At 30.6% G+C, this 12,435-nt stretch overlaps 1 protein-coding gene across 1 annotated transcript in view; it reads left to right on the top strand.

Annotated features, from left to right (window-relative positions):
• The window catches only part of LOC149085275 (sugar phosphate exchanger 3-like), a 75,656-nt gene extending 64,209 nt beyond the window's left edge, over nt 1–11,447 (top strand). The window contains exons 13-15 of the mRNA XM_089233195.1: nt 662–727; nt 1,366–1,508; nt 10,662–11,447. Coding sequence (XP_089089321.1) covers nt 662–727; nt 1,366–1,508; nt 10,662–10,677 — 225 coding nt within the window. The 3' untranslated portion in view covers nt 10,678–11,447. The remainder of the gene's footprint in view (nt 1–661; nt 728–1,365; nt 1,509–10,661) is intronic.
• The last annotated feature ends 988 nt before the right edge of the window (nt 11,448–12,435 follow it).

Below are 12,435 nucleotides of genomic sequence, written 5' to 3' on the forward strand. Positions count from 1 at the left end.
CAATCTAATCTTCAAGATCAAAACAATCTTATAAATTATTACTGAAATAGTGCTGTGAAGACATCAAATAAAGATTTGATGCAGTAACCAACTGATAATTTAGAAATTATGTATGTATTTGAAATTTATTTCATTAGTTATGATTGTAAAGACCATTTCCTTTATTATACTATTAAGTATTGCATATGGGATGATTTCAGGTGACTAAATTATCATGACTATAATGGTTGCACTTGTCCTGCTTTTTTTAAATTAAAATTGTCTTACTTTTTGAGTTGGTGGGTACCCTACATTATTGTTAACTCTCTAACCAAACGCAGAACCTTCTGGCAATGTGAATATTGTGTTTAATGTATTCTAGAAAGTTTAGCGGGTCATGCTATTATCACGTTCTATATACATAACAGGTAAAAATACTGCACAATTTGGTACATAAAAATTCAAAAACTGCCCCTGGCTGGAGGGTTTAGGCATTTGAGAGAAAAAACTATTATTTTCACAAAGTAATCTTACATAGCTTAACCCTTTTGAATAAAAATGATCAAATTGTAGTTTTATATCACTTTTTAAACTGCAGAGAAGAGATAACTCTTGTGTATCTAACTCTATGTAGGAAAAGTGAAAGAACTAGATAAATAATATCCTTTGTTCTCTTCCATAGCTACTGATACCAGTTATTCAAGATCAAATTGGATGGAAGTTCGTTTTTTATTTTTTTATGTTTCTGGTAAGTAAATCTGAAATTTGCTTTTAACTTAAGCAGGACAATTTAAAGTTCTTTTCATCACAGCCATAAATAGCCATGTCTTAATATGTTTTCATGGTCTTCTCAAGAAGTATTGAAAGAGTTGGGAGGGGGCAGTTGAAGTATTTTGCCATAAAATGAGGTCTAGAATTGAAACAGACAACTTTGACTTTAAAGAAGTAAAACTTTCAAAATGGTAAATGTTTATCTATAAATATTATCTATGGGAAAAGAAATACATTTAATACATTTATTGTGTAGGAAATGTGTAAAAAGGCCCTAGAAAAATTGTCAGAAGCATGAATGAATGAATTCTAGAACTCTGCCACCAGACTAATTTGTTACCAAGATCTCTTCCAGCTCAACTTTACGGCAAAGTCTGGAATACTCCTGTATTTCTAGGAAGGAGACTTTCTGGATATTTTTTCGAGGCAAACATTTGAAAGAAAATTTAGTTGTCTACCTCGGGAATCAAACCTGGGTCCTCTTGCAAACTGGGCAGGTGCACTAACCAATACACCAAAAATAAAACTTTCCTTTCTTTATAACACGCATTAGCAGCATGATGTGTTGAGTGGAATAAATTCAATGTTTAGTACTTTGTTTTGATTTTTTTCCAGACTGTTCTTACTTTGGTCTGCATCATTAAAATAGTGATAAGAGACACAAAAGATATTATCAATAAATGGAAGCTGAGGAAATACGTCAAGACAAGAAATACATCCATTAATAATGATGAGTCAGTGTCTTATTCTGAAATTAGGTGATTTTGCCAATCATTTGTTCATATATAATAGTTAATTTCTATTAGCAGTGTCTTTCTTTCATCATTCCTATAACTTAAACTGTTTAATGTATTTGTTCTCGAAACTCGTATTTGTTTACACATGTTAGAAACCCCTAAGTTTTGTGCCCTGTATGTTTTTTACACTTGTTCATTTGGACTCCTTTGATTTCTTTTAGATCTCAAAGTTTCTTTTCTTCTAAATTTTTAATGAAAATTATAGGTTGTAAAATTATGATTAACTGCTAAATTTTTTTGTTGACTGGTGCATGCTGTTACCAGAGAAATATGTTTTTATATGCATAATCCTGTATTGTTTTTTTTTTTATTAAGATAAATTGTTTTACCATTTCACAATTTAAAAGTTATATATTGGGCCTTTTACGGATAAACTTAACATTTTTCTAGTTTCTTTCATTTAAATTGGAATAAGATAAAAAAAAATGTTTTCACAAAATGTTCTACATTGTAATAAAATACTCAATGAATTTTAGACTCTAAAGGTTGGTCCACAAGGTGTGTGTTCAAATTTCTCTGAGAGTAATAAATATATACCCTCGGCGTTTGTTTTCTTTTCCACCTATCACAAATTGGTTGCGTTGCCGCAGCATTCTGTCATAAAAGATTTGGGAAGTATGGTGCAAGTCTCTTTGGCATACAGGCACAAAATTTATCCTAGTGAGTAGCTGTTTTTTTGCTTGTCATGTAAATCATTGTAGCCTGTCATCTCGTCCACATTTTACACGTGCTCAGGACAAAACGTAGTATGCACAATGTGGACCCACCTTTGAAACAAAATTAAATTTTAATTCACTCTCACTTGGTTTCTTGTCAAGTTTTAGAAAATAAAAATTTTCGATACCGTTTTTAATAATTAGCTTCATTTTCAGTTGACGGCCAATTTTTTTCACTTGTGTGATGAAGTGAAAAAATGTTTTTCATATTATATTTGAACTTTACTGGGTGATTAATAATCAAAATTCTTCCATGTTATTAGACAATCCTGTCTTACCAAGATACATGTGAATTTCGAGTTTTAACCTGGAACTTGAATATATTGTCAATTGTTGTTAGTGATAGGAAATCAAAGTGAAATTTATCATTTTTTGGAATACAGTCGGACCCGCTTATAATGAAGTTGGAAAAAACAGAGAAAATGTCCATATGCAAACTTTGTTATATCCATACCGGTTTTGAAAATGATGCGTGCAAATGAAATTAAGCATAATTTGCATACACATAAAGATTAAACTAATATATTTAGAAAAAATTCTAAAATTTAATTTAAATATTATGTAATGCAATGAAAGTATTTGTCAATCTCTTTTTGTTGTTGTTTTTCAATTTATATGATTGTGTAAGGTGTTCGTATTGAAATAATTTTTGCCTAATAATCATGCAAAATTTCATGTTTTCTTCTTATAGCATTGGCCCCGGGTCACTGTTGCATATTTTTGCCTGACTTTTTCGAACCATTCAAAAATAAGTGCTTTTACATCTATATGAGCTTTTTTTTCTGAATCCATTCTTGAACCATCCAAAAACTTTCTCTTCAATTTCTCTTTGTTCCAAAGCGTTGATAACGAACTATGTTGAATCTTGAATTTTTTTTTATACCTCACTTTTTTTTCAATTTTTGGCTATCAACAAGCTATATATCTCCAATTTTCGAAGCAATGATTAGCATTTTGCACTTGAAACTTCTGAAAATTAAGTCGTTCACATGATAACTCCACCACAACCAGCTTTCGAATCTAGTCAGACATGGGTAAATGAGCACAAAAGGTGTTTTGCAGGTTGGATTCTTGAAAACAAATAGCCGTAATCTTTCCTCCCTAAAAGTTTTAAAATAGGATTTAACTTTGTAGCAGATATAGGAGGCTCTATACCTTCTTTAGGATTTAATAGAGAAAAGTTAAAAAGAATAGTGAGGCGAAGAAGATCCTACCATTTTTACAACACTCAAATAGATTTTCCTCCAAGGAAGAAAGGTAAATTTACAGATAAGAAGATTGGGATAAGATAACAAAGAAATTTGTGACAATTTGTATTTTAAAACCAGCTAAAAATTAGTTATAAGCGTACTTTGCTGAAATTAGTGTTCGTTACAAGCAATCAAAATGACAAATGCAATACAAAATTCACGAGACATGGAAAAACTTTGTTATATATGAAAAATCATAATATCTGTTCATTGTAAGTAAGTTTGACTGTATAAAGTTTATAAAAGAATCATTTTATTCCAATTGCTTGTGTTGTTTTTTTATGAGAAATATTCACAAAGTTTATGTGAGCTCAGAAAAAAAGAAATCATGAGAGCAATTTTGAGTATTTAAAACCTTTTCTATCAAAGTACTTATGCTTATATAGAAAGTAACACATCCGATTCAACCACATCTCTCTCTTCAATGATATTTTTTTATATTTTAGTGAAGAAAATTAAATAAAAAATTCATGAGAACAATTTTCCCTTCAAGCAAAACATCATTAATAATGATGTTCTATGGTTAGAAAAAAAAGAGTTGAACTGTAAATTTAAAAAATTCTCAGGAGACAAAGAGAACCATAGATGCACAACCAAGCTGTTCATAAATGACTATTCACTGTATCAACGAGCAAAAAAATATACTAATATGCCATATAATGAAGTTTTGAAGCCATCAATGACTGGCAAATATGTTATCATGATAGGCATGGATTTAATTTTGAATTAATTCACAGAGAAGATAAAAGGCAGTGATTAAAATAATGATGTATGTGTGACTATCATCAAAGCAAAATTTAAATGATTTTTATGTATTTCTGAAGAATCTTAAACACCTTTTTATTTATTTATTTCATAAAAACAACTTTATATTAGTTCTAAACATATTGAAGTAGTTAGTCAGGATTAAAATCACTTCTCCCCTTCCTTAAAATTTTGCAAGTATACTACTCTCTATCAAAAAAGAAATCCCTCGACAATGATATTTTCAGTTGATCTACAAAATGTTATTATATGGTGATTATGCTGTATGAATTTCTGTTGCTTTGATTAAAGTATCCCTATTAAAGTTCTACATTCTGTAGAGAGAAACGGTGGGAAAAACTGCTCCATACTGGGTTGGTATGCATTTCAGACCATAGGGAAATAATTTTTACAAACTAATTGTTAAAAAAAAATTACCAATAAGGGACAAATACTCTACTCTGTATGCTAATTTATTATGTTAAAGATAAAATTTGAGTAACATGTTGAAAATTAGTGACATAAAATGTAATAACATCGATAGTTGATGATTGTGATGATGTCTGCAAGCATAGTTTACAGGTGAAGTTTTTTTTGCAAGAATGGTGAAGAAACCATAAAAAATTTCCAGATTACAGTAATGACATTTGCATTCTGTTGCATATTGGTTTTACACAACAGAATGTGAATATCATTACTTTGACAAAACATGTCAGAGTAACAACCAGGGTTGGTAAAAAAAACTAATTAATTAACTAATTAAAAAATAATTAACTTCTAATAATTAATTAACTAAAAACTAATTAACTTCTAATAATTAATTAAAATAAAATGCTTATTACTGCAATTAACACTATTCCCATATTAATTAATCTAGAAATATTTCTTACATTTTAATAAAAACCAACTTTTGCAATTTAATTATTTTCTTGCTGAACTCAATAAGTGTGTTTGAAAATTGTTGATGTTACTATTAACTGTATAATATATAAAAGGGGTGTTTTCTCCAGTTACTTTCGTATACTTAATTAGGAAGCTATTTTACAAAAACTGTGATAAAAATTAAGTGAATATAATGTATTTAATGAAGCATAAATAATGCAGATTAACTAGTGATGATTTACGATACACAGGGTGATTATATAGCTAAATTATATAACTAAAGTTCCAATTTAAAACACTATAGAAGAAGAGCCATTGTCAAAATGACTTGAAAATTTACATGAGTATTCCTGAAGCAATGGAATTTTATATGGCAAAGAGGAAAAAATGTTTAAAAATGGAAAATTAATGATACTGTACTCATTGAACGCAAAATTTGCTTGCAGAATGGGAATAATGGCCAATCAGGGCAAAATGATAACTTAGCATTGCACGATTTCATAATTCATGGAAACATCACAAAAATGAAGTAATTGAGCAAATAACTACAACTCTTACTCAAGAAATGTTAAATATATTAATAAATATATTAAATATAATAATAAATAGAACTTAAAAATGAACTTCATCTCCTCCCTCTCTCTACTCTTCGTCTCATTTCTCGATTAACATTGTTTTATAAAATTTTCCATGGTCAGTTCAACATAGATACTTCTGGTATCTTAGCCAAACCATCCTATATCTCTAGAAGACTCGACCATTCCCTTAAATTAAAACCTATTTTTGCTTCCACTGACTGCTTTAAATACAGCTTCTTTCCTCATACCATTGGTGAATGGAACAAACTCCCAAGCTCTATTGTTGAATCTCCCACTATCACTAGTTTTTTATCCAATATCAAACAATATCTTTGTTATTCTCAATCGCATCCTCTTGTGTAGGCCCAAAGGCCAACAATATTGTATAAATAAATAAAATATTGTCCATAATCTGGCAATGAGGTGAAAGCACAGAAATGCTTGTTTAACAACAGATCAGACTATGCCATGGTCATGATGTGGATGTGCTTGCACATCACCAATGTTTTGCTATCCAACCTCTGTTCATGAGATTTTGAGGTATCCCCCCCAGCAAGTAGTTGCAAGGGCCGGCCAGGTATTATTGTCAAAATGACTCTTCAGCAGCTGCTTTGCTGGTATTGTGATGTGCATCTTGATAAAAGTTGTGCTGTCCACACACTGATGCTGTTGAACTGTCGAAATGATGTAGTTGCACAAAATAGATTAGGTTGGCCAAGTACAGCATCATCTACTTGCACTATCTTTTTTTCCCAAAGAAATTTCCAGAGCACCCATGCAAATTTTCAAGTCATTCTGACCAGTACCTCTTATTGTACAGTTTTGGAATCAAAACTTTATAATCATGCTGTATATAACTGATTATTTTTCATTAAGCTGTTACTACTGAACCTTGATTGACTGGGCTTAATGGTGAAAGTAAAAAAAACACTATTGAATATTAAGGCTGGGTGATATACAGTATGAGATGCGCTACTTCTTATGGGAAAGAAAATGAAAATATCTGTGAGGTAATGTAACTACTAGTACACTGGTCTTTGTGTCCCTTAGGAGCAGCTGATGTCTTTATTAGATTATAAGACCACCTATGTCCCTAGCATGATGGTGTCATCACTACTGTTGCTGCTTCTTTGTGAAGGTAAAAAACAAAAACAACCCTGTGACATAATACACCACTACATCACGATGTGTAATTTAATCCCTATTCATGAATTTGCTAAAGATAGAGCATCAGAATGTAGCTAATAGTTAGAAAATGTGGCAAGAATGAGAAATTTTGGCTTCTATATATAACTTTGAGCAACCAAGATACTTAATATAAAAAAAATTTATATTCAGGACACTTTTATGAGATTTTTTTGAAAAAAAACCACATATCATCTTACACCATTTAAAGGTGTACCACCAAAATATACTCCAAGAATATAAAATGTGGTAAGAATAAAACATATTGGCTAATAATGAACTAATATGATATTTTTCAATGGAAAAAATTATATTTAGGGCACTTTTTTTATGTGATTTTTTGAAAAAAAACCACTTGGTTAAAACCAACGTGGTTTAAACCAAACAACCCTGGTAATAACACAAAACTTTTACAATATGCAAAAAAAAATATCATTTCATTATGGTCTAAGATGCATATTTCCCAATTTTAGTGTCATTTCACCCATTAGTTCCTGCTCTGGAGGGTTTTTAATAGAGATAACTTAATTAAAACCCACCCTGTATATATATATATAGATGTGTCTGCATGTCCGTGCATGCACAGAATAATGTTAGGTGTTGCTGTAAACAGCAATTTTTTTTTTTTTTTTTCATATTTAGATCAGAAAATCTTTAAGAACTTTATTTTTTGTGACCTTTTTAGATAGTATGAAATAATATAGTAATTACTTGAAAGAGAGAAAAAAATCAAAATAATCATTTTTTGTTTAATTGGCAATGATGGAAATTTAAGTCTTGATTGAAAATGGGCTGACATTCACACAAATTTTGAAAGGAAATTTTTTTATAGGAGTAGAGAGAGCATATATATTGCAAGTCTAGAATCAAATTAACAGAAAAAAGTACCAGGATATGATTTTGTTTACTAGTTCTTTTTCTCTCACTGCTGCATAACATAATCGAGTCACATTAATGTGATCACCAGCTTATATCTGGAAAAATTGTTTTGTGCAGTGTGGGTCTCAGCAAGATAATCTGGAAGTAGCTTAGTAAAATGCTGGAAGGTTGTTACATTCATCTGAGAGCCAAGTAGATGGCAGTCCATTGCTTGAAAGTGTAAAGCAGGGTGTCCATAGAGAGCGTATGATGATCAAATTAGTCCAAATGTGCTTAATTAGGTTAAAGTCTGGAGAATTGAGGGACCGAACTAATTGAAAGTTTTGGTCATGCTCTTTTCCACAATATTCAGACACGTCAAGGCCTCATCGTATGTTGCATTACAATTCTTGAAGAACAGTACTCCAAGAAAGACAATAAACATTCATTGATTTACATAATTGCAAGGAGGAATTGATAATCATATCCATCGAAAGTGTACATCCACTCAACCTAGACAATGCCACAATAATGTTTCTCAGTGGATAAATACACTGCTATCACTATCTTTTATTCTTCCAGCAACTATTATGGAGTCTTGTTCTCATAATTTTTCCTTGGATACAGCAGCAGCTATCCATTTCATGCTGCATAGAATGTGACTTGTTCAATAAAGTAACACTTTCCCAATAAGATCATTGATCATTTTTGTCGCACCACGGTCATTTTCTGCACACGAGGGCTAATTAGACCGGGACCTACAATTTATTGCCGATTCCGAACGGCAGGCTTGTTTTTTATACTCGTCGAGGGATTGGTGCGCTAACCCCTCGATGGGGGACTCCCTGCGGTAGCAATTTTTGCTGCGGTCAAGTCGCCGTTTTTTGTTGTACCCCTGTGTCAGGAAAGTTTTCTGACAAGGACGAACTGGGTATCGAACTCGCGACACCTCTAAACATCCTTTGGTACTTTAGGCGAGCATCTTATCGACCGGGCTACCGTGCCCCTTTTCCCAATAAGATGATGTATGATTTGCCATGAAAATTACTGTCATTTGTAGCAAAACGACTTCATTACACCATGAGTGCTGTGATTCTCCATCTCCTTTGAAGAATTGTACCCAGCAGGGTTTGGTACACTGCATTTTAAACAGACTTTTAGTAGCTCCCTGGTTCATTTGGACTATGAATCATAGTGTATTGGTTGGCTCTCCTGCACCTTTTTCGCCCATGTTCACCTCTCGCATCCATACACTTAGTACTCTGCTGTCTTTACTTCTGTTAATCACAGTGGTGCCATTTGTCTAGTTTTTGGTACACTTGAATGACATCAACAACCAAATATTTTACGATTGCCCAGTTTCAGACATGTTGTGATGCATGGCTGAAATCATCATCAAGCCATCAATCATTCTTTTTTCGAAATTTGATAAATAGCTCTTAACCTGTGATAGTATTTCAGAATGTTTACATTTCACCAAGCCAGCTTGTGAGCTTGGTCTTATTTCATTAGTTACACTCAGTTAATATCAAAAATAGGAGGTGGTTGCTATAATGTGACTTGACTGTGTATAGTCAGATGATATTCATTTTGTTTTTACTGAAATGCACTTGAAATTTTTGTTTTGAACCTATAGAAAAATTTGAGAATAAAATAAATTTAAATGCTTTCTTTCCCTTTTTTTTACCATCTACTACTTGCAGAGTTAGTCAAATTCTTTAGTTACTTATGGTTGAAAAGTTTTTAATAGTTGCTTTTTGTAAAAAATCACCTAATAATATATTTTTAAAAATTTTTCTTTGTACTTATCTTAACCATAGAAATGTGGAGTTTGCTTTTTCTGTTTAACACTAGGTACATCTATACAAATTTTTATATTTATTTTCCTTGATGTAATTGGATCATGTGATCTTGATGGGTATAAAGAACAGTGATTGGTGTGATATTTTGGAATTTGGTGTATTTTTTGAAAATTATATTTATTGGCTCTGGTGAGTATGAAATCCTCTTTATGACACTTTTGGCGCATGCTTCTAGTTTGTCTCATAAATTATTCATAAATATAATTCTAAATATTCATAATTTCATAGTCAATCAGGCATCTTGGGTTTTCTACCTATTGCTCTTTACCTTTAAATCAATAAATATCCTTTTTTCAACAAAAATATCATTCTGTTATTGGAAAGGGGTAATCAGAGTTGATCAAGTTATTGTGATTGAATAATGATAAGTGCCGATTCTTTATATATCTGCTATCATTTGCTGATAACCTAAAAGTTAAAACTTGTTAGAAGCAGTTAAATAATTCACAAAAACATTTTACTGCTGTTTTGGTTTCCCATCCTTTACATTATACATTGAAATTATTTTATTTTAATTTTGATAGCCTCTCATGAGAAACACATTAGGTTTTATTGAATATAATTTTAAACGTTAAATTTCAATGTAGGTCTAATTAGTAATAAACCGGACAATATTTCTGCTCACAGTTATGAATGCTCAACATATTTGTGTAAAAATCAGTTTGATTCTGATTGTCATCTCAAGTTTGATAATATATATATATATATATATATATATATATATATATATATATATATATATATATATATAGAGATATGTGTAAAGTACAATCACAATTTTTTATTATTATTGTTGAATGTTGTTTATGTATTATTATTGTTTGTACATACCATCATATTTTTACTCCTGTCTTTTTTGTTAAGCATAGCATCATTACGATACTACCTTGCACAAAAAGCTCATGTTCTTTTACCCTTTTTAGTAAAGAATCAAAAGTATGAAAAAATCCTCAGAATAGCAGCTAAATACAAAATGAAATTAATGTAACTTAAACATTTCCTTTTGTTGCTGTTGTTGCAAATTTTATTGTCTTTTTAGGAACATCGACGAGTGAAATGAGTCCATGTAATTGTTAAGTAACTTCAGCAGTACTTAAAAGACTCATTCCTGTAAAGAAGTGAAATATTCCCAATTTTAAAAAGATTTACCATGTTCATGGATCATAAACATATTATATATATTTTGCTACAAGAAAGTTTGAGGTTAAATTTTTAAATTCATTTGCACCTAAATTTATAAACTAGGGTGATGGTGCATTAGAAAGTTGTGAAAAGTATTCAACTATATTTTGTATTATCAGTGTGAAAAGTTTCTATGAGCTTTCAAACTATCAAAATACTTAAAAGTTCAACTTCTACATGTTTTGTATTTCTTTTAAGTGAAAGAATGTGTGAAAAATGTCTCTGAGAAAACAAGGATTTGTTTTTCAATTATTATTTCATCATAATTTCACTATATACTTTGTATATTATATATTATTATATTACTGTTGTTATTGTGCATTTGATTTGAAAAATATAGTAACCATTGAGAGTATATATTCAACGGCTTATTTAATTATCAGGGATATTTCAGAGGCTGGTGTGATATACTTAATTTGATTTTTTTTTTCTTGGTACATACACTTTATTATCAAAAGTATTTAAGCATCATAACAAAAATTTGCATAAGCACAAAAAATTTTATTCCTGGGAAGCAAAGATAAAGTTGAAATGCTCTGCTAAAACTGTTGGTAAATTTTACTAGGCTATTCTTCTCATAGATATTTATTGTTTTTGGCAGTTTGCATCAAACTGCAGATTGTTTCAAATAAGTACTGTACGCAAAAACTTAAAAAAAAAAATTGCTTTTTTCACATCATTAACAATATTTGCAGACAGTTGTGAAAAAATTGGAAGGTAATGAAGTATGGCATCATATTAATGATTTATTACCGTGAGTTCACATTGTTATGTTAAATGTTTTATTTCATATAATGCTCCAATTCCTAAGCAAAAAATCATTTCAAGGAAAACTGATTTTTTCATTGCTTTTAGGAAAGAACGCTTTATTATGCAAAGTTGCACTCCAGTGACTTAGACCATTTTGATTCTCAATCCCTCATATGTGATAAATCAAACAGTTGTGCATTATGTCTGTGTTTTATGTTCATATCTTTTTCGCCATTTATAACAATTTTGTAGGGCAAATGATGAACCATTTCAATTATAGCTGTTCATAGATTGATTGAGAGTATGCACATATTTTAATGCTACTTCACCAAACACCAACTCTGGCAATATCGCTATATTGCAATTTACTGCCATTAATGAGATGGGTTGGAAATGAAGGCACTGTCTATCAGGGGTTGCCTCAAGTTTGTTAGGGAAAATATCTTATCTATATCCTCCCTCAAATTCGAACCTGGGACCGTGACAGCAATATTGTAAAAAGACAAATTTTGGTTATAATATAGATAGTTTTATTAAATCATTATGATGTCTAATTACTTTTGATAATACTGTACATATAAGCTTATGCACTTGTGTGCACCTTGAAAGTATTCAAGACATTCCATTTTAATAGATACTTCCTAATAGATTCTGGAATATAAAAAAAATCTTTTTTGTCTAGCTCATCTGTCCAACTTGTTCTTTCTCTAAGGTATTTGAGAGGTATACAAGAGTGCAGGCTATGATACATAAAGGTTTAGATAGTTCAGAAAATGTAATCAACATTTTGTAAAAGATTAATGGAATGAATTACATCCGTATAACTGTTTTGTATTTTTGCTATTTTTATAAATAATAGTATATAAGTTTTATTTTTTATG

The sequence above is a fragment of the Pholcus phalangioides genome, unplaced genomic scaffold, assembly GCF_987345545.1.
Source record: "Pholcus phalangioides strain wild (caught in Gottingen) unplaced genomic scaffold, Ppha-v1.0 ptg000007l_1, whole genome shotgun sequence".
Taxonomy (NCBI): Eukaryota; Metazoa; Arthropoda; class Arachnida; order Araneae; family Pholcidae; genus Pholcus; species Pholcus phalangioides.